The sequence below is a fragment of the Hemicordylus capensis genome, chromosome 1, assembly GCF_027244095.1.
Source record: "Hemicordylus capensis ecotype Gifberg chromosome 1, rHemCap1.1.pri, whole genome shotgun sequence".
Classification (NCBI taxonomy): Eukaryota; Metazoa; Chordata; class Lepidosauria; order Squamata; family Cordylidae; genus Hemicordylus; species Hemicordylus capensis.
Genome location: NC_069657.1, coordinates 435021426 through 435042771, shown reverse-complemented (window position 1 = coordinate 435042771; position 21346 = coordinate 435021426). Strand labels below are relative to the sequence as shown.

Here is a 21346-nt window from a genome sequence, read left to right as displayed (position 1 = left end):
GTAGCAAGCATGACTTGTCCCCATAGCTAAGCAGGGTCCACCCTGGTTGCATATGAATGGGAGACTTGATGTGTGAACACCGCAAGATATTCCCTTCAGGGGATGAAGCTGCTCTGGGAAGAGCAGAAGGTTTCAAGTTCCCTCCCTGGCTTCTCCAAGATAGGGCTGAGAGAGATTCCTGCCTGCAACCTTGGAGAAGCCGCTGCCAGTCTGTGAAGACAATACTGAGCTAGATAGATCAATGGTCTGACTCAATATATGGCAGTTTCCTATGTTCCTAAGCAGCACTAAGGAAACAGAATCCCGTGGAAGAATTTTGGTCAGTTCCAAGCAAGTACGGCCAACAAAAAGCTAAGATATTTAAAGGTTTTTAAAAATCTAGCTACTTTCTCTCTCTCTCTCCCCATTCAGTCTTGTCCAACTCTCAGTCACTCTATGGATCACTGCACTCCATGCTGTCCTATCTCGGACAGCTTCCTTTAAGTCCGCCATGGTCACTCCTTATCTCATCACACTAATTTTATCTCTAGCTAGACTTAAAGGTTAAAGCCATGACAAAAACCAAACTTCTAGACATCCATTGTCTAGGTCTTTCTCAGTAAAGATGTTGCTACAATGACTATGGGTTTCACAGACATCATCATTCCAGGTTCTCCTAATGCTTTTGCCATAATGGAATGTAAAATTTAAAAGAGTTTGGACAATGCAAAGAAATATGAGATGTCTTTCCCAGGCATTAACATAACTCTATTTTGAGAGATACTATTATAAGGATGGTATCTGAGGTCCGTAATTACCCTCAGTGTTAATTTCTGTGAGGTCTCAAATACTCTCAATACTTTACTCATGCATTTAAACTCAAGCCCTCCTGGAGGAGTGAACAAACACAGAATGTTTAATACTTTCTTATCTGCATCAGCACAGAGTAGCTACTGCCTGGTTGGGCAAACACAGCAGAGCTAGTTCCTGTGTTTGTTTCCGCTGCTCTTCCTCTGCTATAGTGAAGAACAGAGAAGCAGCCAACCAGTAGTACTGTGTTTAGTTTGCCACAGCAGGATCAGTTTTGATTACTGATGGGTGTGGGGAGCAGAGAGGAGCAGAAGGAGAGGGTCAGTCCAACCAGCTCCCACCTAGGCAAACACCTCATGCTTAGAGTGATACTATGGATGTTGTGGGCTGAAGCTCTAATAATGGCATAATATCCACAAACAGAAGCACACTACCTTTCTTGGGACTAACTAAAACATTACAAAATAATAAGCAAGCCTTCCAGTTCAAATCATGCTTACTCATTTCTGATGTTTAGTTGGTCCTAAGAAGAAAATTACCCCCCACTACAGTTATGTCTGCATTTTTTTTACAATGGGTCATCATGGCTACCTGCAATGTGCATGTGCTTTTTTAAAAAGGAAAAACAAAAGACACAAGTTTACTACATGGCCATGACTGCCACCCACCCATACACGAACACACACACGCATGCACATACACCCAAGATGGTGTTTCATTTAAAGACAAAAATATTAGCCTTTATGATTGCAGAGAATAGCATTACAAGATTAATAATTCAGTGTTTGTTGAAAGTGCTGCCTTCAAAGGCTGCAACCTTTACTCTCTCACCAGGGAGTAAGTCCCACTGAACTCCCTATTCGTAAGTGACAAGTTAGTGCTTAGAGTGACACGATAAAAAGGTGGCCAGATTGGCCTCTCAACAGCTAGTTATGGAGCTGCTCCACTCTTCAGTTTCCTATCCCTTCTTCTCCCTTGCCCACTAGAATTCTTCCATGTACCTCAGCTCCAACATCCCTTCTACAGTTCCACAGTAGGTTATTTTGCAGTTAGGAGAGGATACCTAAAGTAAGATACATGGTAACTGCTACATGTATGGCTACAGAAGACATACCCACAATTAAATTTAAAATGTGCTTACGTACTTACAGTTTATTTCAGAGCGTGTTTTTTCTTCTCTCACATTTCTACTTGTTGAGTGAATTCTATGAGGCACAAGAAGAGGCTAGAAAAATATTATATTAAGAGTATAGTTTAGCAAGTGAACACACAGCTGCTCTCTTTGCCTCTATTAGATTTTCCTAAAATATTGATATCCCGTCTTTATGCTCAATTGTTCAAGGTGGCCAACAACCAATGAAAACAGAAACAGACTGATACTTAAAGACTGATATCCTGACTACAGAAGCACCAGCTCTTCCAATGGAGTGCTGGTGCTGCATTTTGGAATAAACACAGCAAGCATGCCCATGGGGGCATGTGTGTGTTTTTCACTTATCTCCCCTACCCCCAGAAATGTTCTCTGGAAATAGGTGGGTTGCAGGGAATGCTTCGTGGGGGCAGGGGAGATGAGCAAGAATTGCACCACCACCACCACAGCTTCTCCAAGATAGGGCTGAGAGAGATTCCTGCCTACAACCTTGGAGAAGCCACTGCCAGTCTGTGAAGACAATACTGAGCTAGATAGACCAATGGTCTGACTCAGTATATGGCAGTTTCCTATGTTCCTATGAAAGTGTTTAAAGCACTTCACATGCATTACCTTGCTATAATAAAAAAAGTTAAATGGTAATTATTACTCCCATATTGCCTAAGGCCCCTAGTGAGTTTATGGCAGAGGGGAGATTCAAACCAGGGACTAAGGATGTGCACGAACCACTCAACATTGAACTGGTCCACAACAAACTGGGCCAGTTCGACGGTCTGATTGCAAACTGAACCGACCTCCAGGAAAGAAAGGCTGTTCCACAACTGAACTGAACTGAGCCCACTCTGCTCGTGTGACATGTACGGAGAGTGCGCACGGTGACAGCGAGTGCGCACGCGCGCCAGAACGGGCGCATGCGTGTGGCGCATTTGAGCTATGGAAGGCTGACGACGGGGCCAGGGGCGGCAGGGAGGAACACTGCCGCCCCAGAAACTTTTACAAAAACTACAGCGCCGGGGGGGGAAGTACTACCCCCCGCCCTTAAAGCTACAACCCCCCCCCCGTGCCCATCCGGACCGGTTCGGAGGGATGCACATCCCTACTGGGGGGAGTGTTGGGGTAAGGAGTGGTTGCTGGCGGACTTGGTAAGCACCTACTTTTAAAGGTGCCTTTTCGCTGCCCTTAGAAGCTTTCCCCCATTGCAAGCATAGCCCTTCGGAGCACTGAACCGGGTCAAACCAGTTTGATGGAACAGCTGGTCTGTTTGACCTAACCAGTTCATGGACCAGTGGTTGAGTTCGAATTCAGCCTGAATTCAAACCGAACTGCAAAAATTGGTTTGTGCAACCCCTACCAGAGACTTCCCAACTCATAGCTCTGTCTTTTTGCCACTATGCTACATCAGCTCATGTACCTCCTCTTTGCCATTTTCTCTAGTAACACTGCTACAGCTGAAGTATCGTTTGGTGAAAGCTCTTTGGGCAAGAAAGATACAAAGTTAAATTGGATGAACAGAAGCAAGCAGATAGGGAGATTGAGGTTGTTGTTTTTAAAGTGTGTATTTGCACTTCTGCACTTAGTTGTTTGATATGGGTGCAATGTGAAGATGTGAAAAAAATACAAGCGGGTACTACTCTAGAAATTACACTTTAGCAAAAAACCCACGTTCCTTACCTGTAACAGGCTGATCTTTTGGTGATCCATGATCACTCACAAAATGGGTTCTACGCCTGCGCAGTAACCCCTGAGGAAAAATTCTATAGCTCCTCAAGGTACTTGACTCTACCCATGAGGCATATCTTTTGGGGGGGGGGCAGTTAAAGCACCCGTTACTCAGTTCCTGAACGACCGCTATGAGGACCCGTGGAATGGGGACAGATAAGTGATTATTACCGTAGAAGCATCCTAGAAGTGGGAAAGGCCGGGCAGGTCTTGTGAGTGAACATTAATCACCAAAGATGACCTTACAGGTAAGCAACCTGATTATCTTAAGGTGATCCCTCACAAAATGGGTGATTGGTGATCTGAATGGAAGTGGCTGCTAGGATGTAGTCAGAGCACCTTCTTTAGAACTGTCTGACCAAAGTAGGCCTCTGCCGCTGAGCAGATGTCCACAGCATAATTCTTAAGGAAGGTCTAAAGACCATGCTGCTGCTTTGCAAATGTCCATCATACTTATTTCAGACATATGAGCTACTGATGTAGCCATTTCTCTCATAGAGTGTGCTTTGACTCTAGACGGAGGCTTAACCTGTATGTTGTAGCACATGAAAATAACTTCAACTAGTCAGTGTGAAGTCTTTGTCTGGAGATGGGTTGTCTTTTTTCCTTTCCCTTAAAAGGAGATGAGTAGTCTATGGGATTTTCTGGAACTTTTTGTTCTTTCCATATAGTAAAGAATAGATCTGACATCCATGGAGTGCACTGACTTCTCCAGAGGAGTAGATAGGTTCATGAAGAAAGAATGTAAGAGTTTGTCTTGGTTTATGTGAAATTCCAAGATTACCTAGGTTTAAAGATTGGATCTGTCCTCATAACAATTTTGGCTGGAAAGAACTTTGTGCAAGGAGAGTTAATCCTAAGAGCTGTTAGTCTGCTGACTCTCCTTGCTGATTTTATGGCCACTAAGAAAGTGGTCTTTAGAGAATAACCTAAGTGAAGTACAGGCTAGAGGTTCAATGGGAGGCTATATTAGTGCAGAAAGGACCAACAAAAGGCTCCAGAGTTCAACAGGCTATCTAACTGGGGGAAAGAACAAGTCACTGATCCCTTTCAAGAACCTTTTCGAATCAGGATGAGAGAAAACAGACCGTGCATCCTTCCCCAGATGTCTTGTTGAGAGTGAAAATCATCAAGAAACAACAAGATCTCCCACCAAACTAAACACGATCTATAATTGAAAATATATACAATCTAAAACAAGACAAAAACAATTGGAAAAGATAGCAATCAATGAAACAAATATATAGCGTAAGAGGAATAATGAAGTCCATAGTGTGGAGATTGATGTACTACATAAATAAATAAGTCCACACATCTACAATGGTGACCCAGTGACCTCCGCTTCGATGTAGGTCTTTCTCAAGTGGAAAGCTGTCTTCAAAAAGTAACATTAATCCACATGCTCCAAAGTCCAAATTATCTTTACAGCCACTTCTACTACTTTTGAAATACTTTCTCAAAGAACCAAGTTCTTGTCAGGTACAAAGCTATTCACCTATTGTTCAACAATAGGTGTCACAATTGTCTCAACAAAGCAATTGTTGAGAGTACAGCCATATGGACTTTTATGGGGGCATTTGACAAGCCAGAGTTCTTTAGGTGAATTAAGTATAAAAATCTTTCGGATAGAGGCTTTAGAGGCATCAAACCCCTTAGTTGCTGCGTAGTGTGTGAATCTCTTCCATTTGCATTTATAATTGTGTCTTGTTGATTCCTTCCTTTTGTTTAGGGGGATGTTCTCTAAATGTTGAGCTTCTATGTTGTCAGGTTTAGCACTTGGAGGTTGTAGTGGAAGATATGACCCTCTCCCTGGTACAACAGATTCTGATGGGGAGGAAGTCAGTAGTGTTGTCCCTGTGACAAGCAGAGCATATGTGAAACCATGGTTGTCTAAGCCACTATAGGGCAAGTAGAATGCATTGTGTCTCCTCCATAAGAATCTTGCTCATTATTTTGGATAATAGAGGAAACAAAAGGAAGAGGTAATAGAGGCTTTGCCTCCATGGCATTTGGAAGGCATCCCCCAATGAGTCTTTCCCCAGACCTGCTCTGTAAAGTCTGCATTTCTCGCTGTTTTGTGCTGCAAATAAGTCTTTCAGGGGGGTTCCCCACTTTTTAAGAGGTTACGGAGAATCTCCTGGTTTATCTCCGATTCATATTGCTGGAAGAAGTTCAAGAGCGCTGAGAGTGTCTTCTGTCAGGGAGTTGTCCACTCCTTTGATGTGAAGGGCCATTGGGAGTATACCATGGTGCAGGCTTCACAGCTAAATTGCTAGATTGCATAAAGATCAGGAGACCATCTCCTCTTGACAAATGAGATGCGCAACTGCTGTTATATTGTTTAGAAGGATTTGTACAATGCAGTTTTTTTAATTAGTGGAAGAAAGACTCCAAGTGCATATAGCACTGCTATTAGTTCCAGAAAACTTATGTGTAGAGAGTTTTATTGTGGGGTCCATTTCCCTTGAGCATGGTATCGTGCACAATGGACTCCCCAACCTTTTAATGAGATGTCTGTTACAGTTATTGAAGGAGTTGGAAGTTGGAAAGGAACATCTGGTGGGCCACTGTGAGAAACAGGATGCAGATGGGCCTTGGGCCTGATCCAGCAGGGCTATTCTTATGATCTTATCCTTGGACAGAGACTGCAGGTTGGTCCACTACTGAGGACCAAAGTACTAGGGCTGGAAGTGTCAGCCACATGTTCTGGCTGTCCACGTTCAGTCTGAACACCATCATGAAGACAAATATGGAGTTGCCTCATCCTTAACCTCGTATGCTTTACTGTGGCTGTACAAGATGCCATCAAACCTAAGAATCTATGAATGATTCCTGCCCTTTGTTTCGGATTGGCTGTAAATGTGGAGATTAAGTGTACAATCAAGAACCTTTTGTCCTCTAGGAGGTAGGCCCTTCTTGTCCTTGTGTCCAAGACACCCCCTATGTATTATATTCTCCTTTGATGTTGTAAGTTTGACTTTTTTCAGTTTACCTGGATTCCAGGTTCTTTTAGAAGACCTAAGATATATTGAATCTAGGAGATTCCTTATTGGGTGATGTCACTACCCAGTGATCCAGGAATGGAAAGATGGTTATACCTTGAGTCCCTAGGTGTGCTATTATTGTGCTCATGCATTCTGTAAATATGTGAGGCACCACGGATAAGCCAATGGCATATTGGACTTTTAAGTCCAACGTCACAAGCCATTCTTTGGCTAGCAGGGGAACAATGCCTTGTAAGTTTATCATTCAGAATTGTCTTGTTTTCACAAGACAATTGCACTATAAGATATGTCCCTTAGGGGATGGATCTGCTCTGGGAAGTCCATCTAGGTGCAAAATTCCCTCCCTGGCATCTCCAAGATAGGGCTGAGAAAGATTCCTGCCTGCAACCTTGGAGAAGCTGCTGCCAGTTTGGGTGACATAGGTCTATGATGGGACGGAGGCCTCCATTCCTCTTGGGAATCTGAAAGTATCTCAAGTAGAAACCTTTCCTTTGATAAACTGGTTCTATTGCCTGCTTTTCCAGCAAAGATTGAACCTCTTCCTGTATGGTAGGAGTTGGAAGGGGTTTTGGGGATACGAGTTGCTTCTATTTCCTCATCTCCATCTAAACTATGCATTGAGAAACCTCTGAAGATGGATCCTGATTGGGTGGATTATGGATTGGATTATGTACAACCCATCAATGACTCCAAGTTCTTAGTAGTAGTATTATCTGGCACAGGTACAGCCGGGGAGGCTTCTTTAGAAGACTGTCCTTTTTCACACAAATTAGAACCTTTGTCCGGGTTAGAATTGGCTGGGGAATACTCAGGTGAGAAATCCACAATGATAGGCAAAGCATGGGAGTTGCCTGCAACATCCCATTGTGGGGTTACCTGTGCCTTTGGAATTGAAAGAGGCAAACTTGAGACAAGGATCATAGACACTGGTGTCGATACCGACATCATCGTCAATATCAAAAGCTATAAGTTGCAACAATCAATATCAGGGTTGGTGTCCAAGTTGGACCCTATATCGACAATGATGTCAATGTTCAAGGGGATACTTGTGTTTTTTGACTTGAACTGCAGAGGTGAGGGTGTATGGGGACATTTCCCCGAACCCGCCGTCATAGGTGGTGTGGTAGTTGAACTTGAAGATTTGGAATGAAAACTGTCCCTCAATGTTGGGTCAGGTGTCGATGTCAAGATGTGTCTATGCTTTGACCCTGAGCAGATAGGAAAGTTATCCCACTGGTGCTCCATTTTTTATCACATCAGAGATACCCGCGCTCGTTGACATCTTCAGGCCTCTTAAACATAAATTCAGAGTGCTCTTTCTCTGCATGGTGGGTCTGAGATTCTCCTTTTGATAAAGACTCTGACATTGACCTCGATCCCAAAGGTTGACTATCAACCGACATCGAAGATGTTGAAGTTGAAGGTACTGGCAACCACAGCATCAGTGTTGGAGGTCTGAACAGGTTTTTTGTATAACGCCGCTCTAAGTCGAAGTTCCAAGCTTTTTGTTGTTCATTTCAAGAATGACAAAAATCTTGTAGGCTCTAACATTATGATGTTCACCCAAACAAATTCAACACCAATCATGCCTGAGGAGGGAAGAGTCCCTCTACAAGTAGTACATTTTTTTAAAGGTTTTTTTTACTGTCCATTAGTGCCAATCTTAAGCATGATCAAGAAGAGAAACGTTAAACTGTCCGAGTCCAAAAACCCGGGAAAACTATACCAATAATTTATCACAGGAACAGAGTTTGATCAAGGAACAAATCCTTCAGGAGGTGACCACCACAGCGGTCAAGAAGGAACTGATCAATGGGTTCTCTAACCACCGGAAACAACAAATGCACCTCGTGCGTGGTGGTCGGAGTCAAGAGCGCCTTGAGGAGCTGAAGAATTCTTCCGCGGGGGTTACTGGCGTAGAACCCACTTTGTGAGGCAACATGGATCACCTTAAAGATCAAAAAGCTATAAGGGTTGAAAGAGAGGTAGTCGAAGGTTGTGTTATAGAGGAGATTAGAGCAGACAATTACAATAGCCCTACAATAATCTAATATATTTACCTTGGCCAGTTTTACAGGGACTAAATCCAACTAAGCTTCAGGATGCTTCCCAAAGGGTAAAGCAGCCTAAGACAGCTAAGAAAGCACCACATACTAATGAGCTCCTGAGGATTTACCTTTAATATTGCTAAGTGGTACCCTGATGATCTGTCAATCAAAAAGATCAGAAGGGCTTATTTTAATAAGGAGTCTGATACTTGTATTACAGTTTCAGAAAGCTAGTTTATAAAAGCTCATGAGAAGGCACCCCAAATACTCTAATCAATGGTGTAGTAATAATTTGATTCCAAACTTTCTGGAAACATTTAGGCTGATCTTGTGGCAGCTAACATGTGCCTACAGCTCAGTGTATAAAGAGTAACTTAAGTAACTTCAGAACTGCATCCTGAATGCATAGCAAAATGCTTAATATAGTTTACATTTTTATTAGGTGATTTATTTATTTTTAACAATAAAAATTGTATTAACTGTTTATTCATTGCAAAGGCTTGGAACAATGGTTTGGGGAGTTCTGAATCCAATCTGACAAAAAACAGAAATCAAGGAATTTCTGATCTGAATACATATATAAACATTTCACTTGTGTAAAAATATTTAATTTTTACACAAGTGAAATGTTTATATATGTATTTATGCAAACATACTGTGTAACATGGAGATGTTGTGCAAGACCTTCTGAAACTGCTGGCAACAAAGAAATTGATGGCTGCTGTGGCGTACTATCTACCGCTAGCTGAAAGATGTTGTGACCACTCCAGCCAGCTGCAGAAGTGCTGGTGTGGCTGAAGCATGGCATCTCAGTCCAGCTATGCCCTGGGCTTTCGGGGCAGGAGAGAAGTTGGGTCCATTGTACATTTTACTCTCTTGCACATTTTATTTATCATTTTTTTAAAAATTACACATTTTTTTAAAAAAAGATTTAAAATATATAGAGAAAACTTAATATGTAACCGTATATAAAGCAGCAAGACATCTACATACTTAAAATATATAAATCGGTTGCTCACCTGTAACTAATGATCTGGCAGAGATCCATTGATATCCATTAGAATGGGTTCTGCACCTGCGCCTATTTGCTTTTGCCGGATAAGAAGTGGTAGAAGCAGAAGTAAATGTTTTGGAGGTAAATTTTGAGTTTTTAAACTTCTCCATGGCTGTATCAGTCTGTTCAGAGAACAGGCCTTTTCCATCAAATGGGAGACCCTCAATTTTGTCCTTCATATCAACTTGAAGAGATACAGAGTGAAGCCATGCATGTTGCCTTAGGGTGATGGAGGTATTCATTGCTCTTGATTCTGACTGCCAAGTGTTTTGCGGTACTGAGCTGTTGCCTGGTAACCTCTGCTGATTTTAGCAGCACTTTCTTAAAGTGGGCTTTAAATTCCTTTGGGGAGAGAGTGTCCAATTCTTGTCCTAAATTCTCCCAGAGGCAGTAATAATATTTTGCTGTGCATGCTGAATGGTTGGCAATCTTGACAGATAAACATGATGTTGAATATACTTTTCTGCCTAAGACATCCAACTTCCAGCCCTCTTTGTCGGCAGGAGTGGTGTGGCGTCTACCTGACCTTCCAGAAGTTGCACAGTCTATAACAAGGGAGTTAGGCACTGGGTGCTTCAATCAGTAGGTGTTTTCCTGTTCCTGCACCCTGTAAAATCCCTCCACTCTTTTTGAAGTTGGGGTTGAAGTATGTGGCACTTCTCATGCACACTGTGATGCTTTGGAGATCACTGGTAACAGAGGCAGAGCCACAGGTTGCACCAAGGACTTGCCCATAAAATTATATACCGTGTCATCCTCAGTGGCTAACTGGGACTTAATGTCTAAGCCCAGTGCCGCAGCCATATCTTTAAGATGAACATGATAGGCTTTCATTTTCTCAGCTGGAGGAAACATGTGTTGGTGCAGTCACATCAGGAGAGAGATTTGGATCGATAGTTCCTGTATCAGACTTAAAATCTGAAAAACCGTGGTGACTTTGTTTAGAAGGATCTGACAAGGAGAGAGGCTGTTGATCCATTGGGGCTGGCTGAGTAGGAGTGGGCATCATTGGTTCCCAAGGATCTGTTTGAATAGCTACTGATTGAAGTTGGAACCCTTTAGTCTGAGTTGGTTTTGTAGCTAAAATAGGTTCAGCTGGTGGTAAGACCAATGACGTTTGAGTTGTTACATTAGCTGTCAGAACTGGTAAAGTTTGAGTTGTTGCCCCTGTCATCGACACCAGAGGGTGTATAGGCATAGTGACGTCTCCACCAGTCAGAGTAAGCACAGGAAGTGCTTGGGTATAAGCATGTGTTTGGGGATTCTGTTTATGTAATCCAGAAATTTTCCATGGTCTATCTTTCTCATAATCATATGCTAGACCTGGAGAAGTCTGGCCAAACGATACAGTATGAGAGGAATGGGATGTGTGATGAGTGAAACCACAGATATGCCACGCAGTTGAAGTTTCCAGCTGTGCAGCAGTCAACGTGCAGGATGGGGTAGAAACAGGCTCTGTTGGCGGAAGGAGAGTTTCTCTTTCTGAGGGAAACCTCTGAAATTTGAGGGGGTAGTAGCAGCAGAGTCCAGCATCAATAACAGCGACTGGGCTGTATTAGGATCCAATGTAGTTGATCCGTTCTGGTTTTCATCGTCTTTGACTTTGAATGCAATCGCCAACCGAGGTGTTACAGCATCTCCTATTACTGGAGTATTTAAAGTTGAAACTGGTGCATTGGTTCTTGGCGTCGATGGGGATCTTATTGGCATAGGTGCTGGGGACAAGGAGATCGCTTTCAGCATTGGAGGTGGTTCTGATGTCAATGGTTGGAGAGATATCGGTGTCGAAAGTCTCTGCGTCAAGGGTAGATGCATCAATACCAAGGGCACAATATGCTGTCTTGATGTCAAAGTGGAAGCCAGCAAGACACTTGTTGATGGGGTTCTCGACGCCGATACAGAATGATCTTGTGCCAGTGTCTTTGGTGCCAAATCCTCCGGTGTCGATGGCTTCTATGCCAACACAAACACTACCTCTTGCACTGATGAAGGGGACAGGGTAGCATTCGATGTTGAGGTCTTTTTCTTGGCAGGTGCCAACGCATCTGCCACTCTATTTCCATGCTGCTTCAGCATCTGCAAAGACTTAAACTTCAATGTCAAGGGTTTAGACTGGGATTTTACCTCAGCCCTCGAACTTCCTTCTCTGGATGACTGTGCACCCTCCTTAGACAGACCTGGGGGACTTAAAACATCATCGTAGAGAGCTGCCCTTAGATGAAGTTCTCTGTTTTGGTGAGGTTGTTTAGAGAATGATGGGCAGACTGTACAAGTGGAGGTAACATGCACCTCCCCCAAACAAAGTAAACACAAGTCATGCCCATCTTGTGAGGGTTATTTTGAGTTACATTTTGGACAGCATTTGAAAGTCTTTTTCTCTATCTCTTTTTCGGAGCATTTGGGGAGGTCTGTTGTCGTTATCTGTGCTCTGGTCCAAATCAAGCCTAGTTATCCGTCCAATCTATCATCTAAGCTGTAAGAATTTCCAAAAAACGTAGTTGATTAACAGTCCAAAGACCAAATACTGAATAATTTTTTAAAAAAGAACTCATGAAGACAAGGAACCAGAACGAAGGAGCCGCAGTGATGGAGGAAGTGATCGCTACAGTGGTCATAAAGGAACTGAGGTTCTTGTGCTCCTCCCGCCTTAAATAGCCATGTAGTCATGTGGGGTGGGGCGAAAGTACAGAAAAGGAGCTATGGTACTCCATATCGAGAGGCTTCCATGCAGGTGCAGAACCCATTCTAATGGATTCAACAGACCAGATCTTATGTATGTATGTATATATGTATGTTTTTCCTTAACTGTTTTTGTAGGGATGAACAATGCCCGTCAATGTCTGGTGAACACAAGTCTTGCTATCCTTGGGTTCAACAAGTCCTACTAAGAAGGCTGATGTAGCACAGTGGATAAAGAGCAAGAGTCCAGAAGGGCTCAGTTCAAATCTCAGCTCAACCATATAGTCAGTGTGTGGGCTTGAGCAATCCTCGCTCACTTTCTCAGCCTGAGCCCCACTTCCCACTGGCAATATGGATTATTATTTATCGTATTATGAAATACATCTCCCAAAAGAAATGCCCAAGGCAATGTACAATATAAAATATATATTTTACACACACCAAGTACGCTACATAACTTAGTAATGGCCTGCCTCACAGGGCTGCTGTAAAATAATGTATGCAATACACTTTGAGCCCTTATAGAATCTGTATTTATATATTATCTTATAACAATATTAAGTTGTTATCGCCTGGAATTTCTCCATGCCAGAGATGATGAAAAATCAGAATTATTTGATATATAGCAAAGGTGTCTTGAATATAACAGCAATTAGAGATTTGGATGTAGAGCCACACAGAGTTCTCCTACCTCAGGATCATCATCATCAAAATCATGGTAAGTGGAATGATCCGGATTATTCATTTTATCCAAAAGCTCAATAGCCAGGGTTCGACTCAAGGGCTGAGTAACAAAAGGATGCTAAAAAAAAAAAAAAAAAGACAATGTGTGAGATTTGAAAATTTTAATATAAACACTGGTTTCTCAAAATATTCTCAGAGAGATCCCTTAAGCCAATAGAAAAACTGCCTTAAGCCTCCCCAAGATTAGCAGAGACATGTAGTTCACTCAGCAGTGCTCCTTCTCCTAAGCATGAGCAACAGGCAAACTAAAAGAAAAAAGAAGACAGAAGCCACACAACTGCATGTGCTTAAGGAGAGAAGAGCAAAGGGAAGCAAAAAACACATGGAAAAGAAGGAGGGTCCTACAGGACCTCAACACAGCATCAAACTGAACCAACTGATCCAGCAGAACAGAACAAGAAGCCCCCACCAACTGGCCACACAACAACCACAGTTCCACTTCAATCCTGTGTGTATGTGCAACCAGTCCACCCCTCCTAGGGAAGATTTCTTCAACAAGAGTCATAGTTTGAAATTTAAAAACTGTTGGAAAACAATAAATGAGTTCTACCTGTAATAGTTTTTCAGCAGTAGGTCTTTTTTTAGGATTCTTTGTAAGTGCCATTTTCACAAAATGATGGAAGCTATTTGACCTTTAAAATGAAATGGCAAACTTTAGGAAGCCATTCATTCAATGAACACAATAATCAAAACAATGTAACTATATAGCTAAGGTATTTACCATTTCATTTTGTCCTTTAGCTTGGGAGGCTGAAAGTTGCTTTTCGTCATTAAAAAGAGTGCTCTGAAAATTAAGAAGAAGACTTGCAGCTTAAGCACTAAAAAACCAATGACATAGTTCTACATCCAGAGGAGCAGGAATGCATTAGTCTTTAGTAGTAAAAAAACCTGTCACTGGATCATGGCAACTTAAGCAGACAGAGCAGAATAAAAACTGATTATAGATTTTTATCCTTCTTTTATCCCTCTAAAAATTAAAAAGGAGGCAATATTTTTTAGGCATTCAGATAGTCTTTAGTGGATGGTTGCAGTACCTTTCTGAAACCTTGGGAGTGTGTAGATAATGGATGCAATCCTGCACTCTGGGCGTTTATGTTCTCCCAGGATCTTAAAACCTGTGATGCAAAGCCAGTGTGGTGTAGTGGTTAGAGTACTGGACTACGACCGGGGAGACCCGAGTTCAAATCCCCATTCAGCCATGAAACTAGCTGGGTGACTCTGGGCCAGTCACTTCTCTCTCAGCCTAACCTACTTCACAGGGTTGTTGTGAAAGAGAAACTCAAGTATGTAGTATACCACTCTGGGCTCCTTGAAGGAAGAGTGGGATATAAATGTAATTAATAATAATAATAATAATAATAATAAATGGTTTAACTGCTGCTGTTTTACTTTGTTCTCAAGTTTAGGTTGCTTTTTTTAAAAAAAAAGCACCCTGTTTTAAATTTAAGGACAGAATACAGATTTAAATAAATAATAATAATAATAATAATAATAATAATAGAGAGTCCTGTAGGAGCTGCTATGCATAATGTATCCTGTAAATGCAAGGTGCAGGGCTGCATCCAATACCATTTCAAAGGCCTAGATAGAGCCATTAATGCTCATTGTATACTATTCGTTTTTCTGTCTTGGGGAGGGGGGTGGATGACAGACATTTTTTCTGTCTCTGGCCGAACAGGTTTTTGTTTCCGAATATCTATTGTCTATACACAGCCTTCAATTGGAAGAACTATGTTTATACTTCAAAGTTAAGAGCACTGTACTAGAAAGGGCTCTTTCCTTGTCTCCCTTTTTGTTCACTTTCCTTTAGCCAGTAGAAAATCTGAAACTGGTATAATCAAAAGAATTCTACTGCAACAGTAGAAAAGCAGCCGCACAGAGCATCTGTGCGCTCTTTGGGGCCGGCGGTTACCTCTCCCCCCCCCATTCTGCCCCAGTCTCTGCTTCCAGGCCCAGCCACCTCTCCTCCCCACTGCCACTTCTGCCCCCCCACCCCCCCGTTCTCTTATATTTAGAAAGGGGAAAGCAACTATCCCTATCCAACTGAAGCACAGGTTGCTGCTGGTGTCGGCCTCATGTTTCTTTTCAGACTGTGAGCCTTGTTGGGACAGGGATCATCTTATTTATTTTTCTCTGTAAACTTCTTTGAGAACTTTTGTTGAATAGCAGTATATAAATATTCATAGTAATAACGGTAAATCACAAAAACTCAATGAAGTCAATGCAATCTAAAGTTGAAATAACTAAGACTGAAGCTGTGTAAACACAATACCAAGTGTAGATTTATTTGTTATATTTATATATTGCTCCATCCAATGGCTCTGAATTGTTTACAATAATGCCCCAATTGTATGGTAATCTGTACAAGGATTCCCTTCCTGAATTCTGTCCTACACAAGCAAAAAGGTACTCTCCTTGCAAGATCAGCACACACAATGCTCAAGGCTGCATGTATAATTTCTGAGTGCACATCCCCTGACAGATTGTTGGTGCAGACAACTTTACCACCGCATGTGGTGATGTTGGGAGAATGAGAAGACAGGGTCTGGACTCTAACACCCAAACAAGTGTCAGGAGAACAGAAAATGGAGACAGACATGTTTAAACAATGGCAATTGTCCATTTAAGAATGGGGATCCAATCCAGTCTTGGTATCTCTCCTGCCATCTTTTCCTGCTTCCTTCTGCAGAGTTTTCAAAAGATGACTGTGTAGGCCATTTATTCTATTAAACAGATAGAAAGGTTCTGCACACAGTTTCTGTGGATTGGGGCTGTGTTCTCAGTAAGAAAACTTGTCTTTGTTCACACATACATACATACACACCACCTTTGCCTAAACTTTTAGCCTTATATACCTTAAATAGCCTTATATACTATTACCAACCTCATAGGATGTAAATCAAACATAGGGGGCTGAAGTTCTGCTAGTTCTATAGCAGTTATTCCAACAGCCCAAAGATCACAGAGTTGATTATATCCACCTTTCCTTTCAACTGCAGCAACTTCAGGAGCCATCCTAAAAGTAAGAGAAAACATTTTGAAAAGAAGTTCTCTTTCCTGCACTGTGCAAGTCAATGCATCCCAGCCATTTTTCATCTGTGTCAGAGGCAGACATCTGGACTTATATTTCACACAAGCAACAGGGGAAGGACAGTTTTTGCCCTTCTGTCTGCAGCTTACTGCATTTCCCAGAATCATGTCCCTGAGGGTTGTGCATTGTTTTTCAGCATGCACAACATTAGTCTGGATGTCAGTCAACACTGATATTCCTATTGCTCATTACACTTTAATTGCCCTTGCAACTGCAAGGATAGGTTTTTCTTCCCCTCACCCTTTAAGGCTGCCAACTTTAACAGAATGATTCATAGACATTAGCAAGCAAACTTTATCTGCATGTTATAAAAAGCTTTTCCTGTTGATTTCTGCACATCAAGTTGCTCTTAAGACCTAAAACACAGTGTGTTTTACTTCTGGCAATCTGTCAACCCCAGTTTTGCTCCAAATACTGTATGCATTAATTAGGCTTAGGAAGCCTCAGCACAAGTCATTCAATACAGCTTGAATCCCTACTTAACAAAACCTTTGAAATTAAAAGAAGTAGGAAGGAAAAGTCACAATTCAGGAGATAATTTATATATCCAAACACGGATTCTACACAGATCTGTAAAAGGCTTGGTGTACACAAAGATTTCCTCATTCATTTCAATATAAATGCCAGTTCTGGACATGTATCCCTTTATATTTCTAGTAATGCAATGGCTGCTATTGTATTAAATGAATAAAGGACAATTACCAATATGGAGTTCCAATGAAAGATTTCCTTTTGGCAATTGTAGCTGTTATTTGTGCTGCTACTCCAAAGTCAGCTATAAAAGATTGAAAACAGTAAATAAAGGAACAGGTGCAAGAAATTACACTTAACCTAAGTCTACAGAGAAGCCATTTCTTCTGAATTCTTACATAGTCTCTTCCTTCTGAATACTGTCTATAGTCTGCTTTTATTCCCATGTTTTTCCTTAAATAACCTTATGCAATGGATACTTCATTGCATGAAGTTCACCAAGTTAAATTGTTTGTCACCAAGACAAAATTTTAATGCTTGTACAATCATGCAAGTGAAAAATGAATGTACAAGCAGAGTTTTCCACTTTTCAGTACAGCAGTTCCAACACATTAAGAGTCAGACCTTTAAAAAGAAGCAGCTGAACAGCAGCTTATCTCCAATTGAGGAAGCTCTACAGTAAAAACCTCAAAGCATTCAATCCCCCCCCCGCCACACACAAACACACAGAAATTCTTTGGACTGTGGCCAAAGGCATTGCACTTTCACCAGTTGAGATCCTGACAATGGGGAAGAAACCAAAGTTAGTCATGACTAAGCAGCACTGAAATAAATAAGACATGACTAACTGAAGTCCCATTAAATTCAAATGGGACTCAGCCATGACTAGTAAAATTGACCACTATTCAGACTAAACTACGCTAAATGCTTCACTTTTAATATGTTATAGATTGCAAAAACATCCAAAAGTGAATGAATATGGAGGAACTCACCTAATTTCACATGACCATTGTCAGTTAAAAGAATGTTTGCTCCCTTTGAAGAAAATGTTTAAAAATTCAGAATTGTTTTTTGCTGTGTAATCACACTAATACGTTGTAACATATAATAAATATATTTATCTAATGCTCAAAATTATCAGGGTGGTTCACATAAAAGATAAAACTCATTTTAAAAATATACAGTATTCTGTGACATAATACTAGAAGTAAAACTGAAGCACCATATTAAAAATATCTTATCTTAACCATACATAGGGGTGGGGAGGGCATACAAACACCTTCAAAAGAGAATGAGGCGAGTCTCGCGATCAGTAAGACTCGCTGGAAGGTGGTTTGCGGGAAGAGCAGACTTGGCCCGCTCTCCCCGCAGACGACCGGAAGGCAGCCCTGGGTGGCTGGATCGGCCACCCAAACAACTGCCAGCTCCATCACGGAGCCGGCGGGGGCTGCAGGGATCCCCCGCGTGATCCCCCACATCCTGACCTCCAAGCCTCCCGGGGTCAAGCAGCCTCCTGGTCAGGGGTCTACTCATGTATCAAAACGTGCCGCGGCAACACACAAGCAAAAAGACATGGTTAATGGAGCAAGCGCTCTGTTAATCTCGTTTTAGGGGAGGGGTATTTTTGAGGGCTAGCTACCAGGAACCGTGAGGCTCCCGTTGCAACACACGGCCGCCCAAAAGCGGGCTAGGCTCCCTTAGCCCGCTTTTGGGTGATCGTGAGAATCGCCTCACAATCATGTCACTGTCTATCCACATATAAAGAAAAATTAAAGTAAATGCCTCCAAGTGGACATCCTAACTGAATGTAATAAAACACTGTGAAATATAGGACTGAGGACAGGATCCAAACTAAACAAGCAATGACTAAGCAGCACTGAAATAACTGGGACAAGTTAGCCATGACTAATTTCAGTTCCACTGAATTCAATGGACTTAGTCTAGATTCTGTCCAGTACATTATAAAATAGAAACAAACAACACTTATGCACCAGGTATTGTGCCTTAGACCCTCCCTTTGTCTTTATCCAAAAGTTCTTTCACTAAAAGTACAGTACCAAAAAATATGAATTTGGATACCCAGCATAGTGTAGTGGTTAGAGTGTTGGACTAGGACCGGGGAGACCCAAGTTCAAATCCCCATTCAGCCATGAAAATCACTCTTTGGGAATAGTCACTTGCCTCTCAGCCTAACCTACCTCACAGGGTTGTGTGAGGATAAACACAACTATGTATACTGCTCTGAGCTACTTGGAGGAAGAGTGGGATAAAATGTAACAACAAATAAAGAAGATGACTTCATAAGGCACTGTCTATACAAATGACAGTGTATAGAAAAGCAGGGTTTGGGCTTGGACCTCATCTAGCAAGAAGAGATTGCTGCTCATGGAACTGGGCTTTCCCTCCTCCCACTTCCTTCTGTACTCCGCAATGATTTGCTGCTGAGGATGGAGTACCTTCCAGAATGGCATGGGATGGGACCCAGGAGGCCGCAGCAGGAAGGAGGAATGATTTATTTAAAATATATCTATCCTGCCTTTCTGGAAACAGACCTCCAAAATGGCTTACAACTGAAGAAAATTAATGCACAAATATAAGGTTTTAGTATTTTTAGGCAATTTAAGACAATGATGGCATATGGAGATGTGTGATTGGGGAGGAAGGTGGGATGGACACTTGTAAAAATGTCCACTTCCCAATCTTTAGACATTATTGCTGCTTCAGGACCCTTCTCTATATAAGTGCACCTTTAATCCAAGTTAATTTCCCACCTAATACAGTCATCCCTTGACAACAACGGTTTTACCAACCGTTTTGAGTATATGAGAACAGGAAATTGTGACAAGTCTTGCCAACCGTGACCCAAGTATCTGCGGTTGGCAAGGTTTTTTAGGGAATGGGGGGGGGCAGGGTTTCCCAGGGATTGGGGGGGGTGTGTGTGTTCTAGTGGCTTTGCTCATTCTTCTTGGTGACTCTTGGTGATATTACAGGACTTTGTTGTGATTTTTTTGGGGTATTTTTTCCTTTATTTTTAGGTCTTTTTGCAATCATAGTTCCCCTAACCCCATTTCCCATCTATTATATTAATTCTCCTGGGTGTGCCTTGGAATGTGCGTCCCAGCACCCAGCTGATTGGCTGGGCAGCGGACACGCCTGATTGGCTGAGGCGCACCCAAGAAGATTGGTCGCCATGGCAGTGGCGGGCCCAGCCCAGCCGTGGAAGCAATGCCCGGGGGGGGGAGTGGGGGGGCAGAAGTGGTGGGGGGGGAGGAGAGGTGGCCGGGCCTGGAAGTGGAGACTGGGGCAGAAGGTGGGGGGGGGAAGAGGTAACCGCCAGCCCCAAAGAGCACACAGATGCTCTGTGCAGGGTCAGCTAGTAGACTTTAATGCCTCACCAATTGCAAATTTGCCAACAGCAAGGTTTTGCCAGAACGGAACTCTAGCGGTTGGTGAGGAATGGCTGTATATACACTTTTAACATTAATGAATAGAAATTTGACAAAATGCCAAACTGAAAAAATCCAGGGCTTGTATACAAGTAGTCCTGGTTATCCCTTAATTGCAATTAAGAGACTGCAAACAGGATGTAGGATTGTCTGCTCTTTTCAATTCTCAAATCCCTCCCAGTTACTTAAATCACAGCTAAGTGTCATGTCAGCGTTCACCTTGGATAAAGCTAACCAGGGTTTCCTAACCAGCTTGAAACCCTGGCTAAGAGCAAATATTTATTAGTGCTATCCATTGTTGAGATCACTGCTTATGCAACACTCAACTATGGTTAGGAAGCCTGAGAAGAATTGAGAGAAGTGCTGGGAGGAGGGACCCTACTCTTCAACACTTAACCATGGTTAGAAGCATGACCACAACAGGATGTTTCTACTCCTTCCTTATCTTTGTAACCCACTGCATCACCCAAATAACTATTGCCAAGGGTTGGGGGACCCTCTAATATAACATGGGGTACAGTAGGACTACAGTTGAAAGGGGGAAATGGCACAAGTCAGCAACTCCCCTCCACAAACGAAAATGCTTTCAGTTCATGCAAGAGACTCCTTGCCTTATCTCTTTCCCAAAGAGAGAGAGAGAGAGAGAGAGAGAGAGAGAGAGAGAGAGAGAGAGAGAGAGAGTGTGTGTGTGTGTGTGTGTCATTTACCAATCTACAATTATTACAAAAAGCACAAATACCAACAATTAACTTAAGGTCCATGCAGGACATTTGACCATAAATACTGCTTTTGGGCAAAGCTTCCTCACCCAGCCCAGTATATACAATTTTTAAAAGGCTTTTTCCTCCTTCATACAAATCATTTTATGTTATCCCAATAGAAACATCCCCAAAATTTTAGTTTTTATTTCACTTTTCAGAATGCTAATACTTTAAACTATGAATTTTATTCATAAAGGAGAAGTTTAAAGAACAGTCCTACCTTTATGTCTCTGTGCATTTTTCCTTTACTATGAAGATAATATAATCCCTATAGTTTAAAAATAAAGCTATTAGAGAAAATTGCTCCAATGTGTTTTCATGCCTTATCATCTGGAAAAACCCAAACAGATTAAAGAGTGAAATGTGTCTGTAGCTGTCTCATCATTTTA

The 21346-nt window shown here is 42.0% G+C and overlaps 1 protein-coding gene across 9 annotated transcripts in view; it reads right to left on the bottom strand.

Moving 5' to 3' along the window:
- MAP4K3 (mitogen-activated protein kinase kinase kinase kinase 3) overlaps positions 1-21346 on the bottom strand; it is a 122304-nt gene that overhangs the window by 76128 nt on the left and 24830 nt on the right. For all 9 annotated transcript variants that reach the window (XM_053242928.1, XM_053242935.1, XM_053242946.1 and 6 more), the window contains 8 exons: positions 21178-21225; positions 17743-17785; positions 16982-17054; positions 16073-16204; positions 13910-13972; positions 13739-13820; positions 13136-13246; positions 1939-2014 (listed from right to left, as the gene is read on the bottom strand). In XM_053242928.1, coding sequence (XP_053098903.1) covers positions 1939-2014; positions 13136-13246; positions 13739-13820; positions 13910-13972; positions 16073-16204; positions 16982-17054; positions 17743-17785; positions 21178-21225 — 628 coding nt within the window. The remainder of the gene's footprint in view (positions 1-1938; positions 2015-13135; positions 13247-13738; positions 13821-13909; positions 13973-16072; positions 16205-16981; positions 17055-17742; positions 17786-21177; positions 21226-21346) is intronic.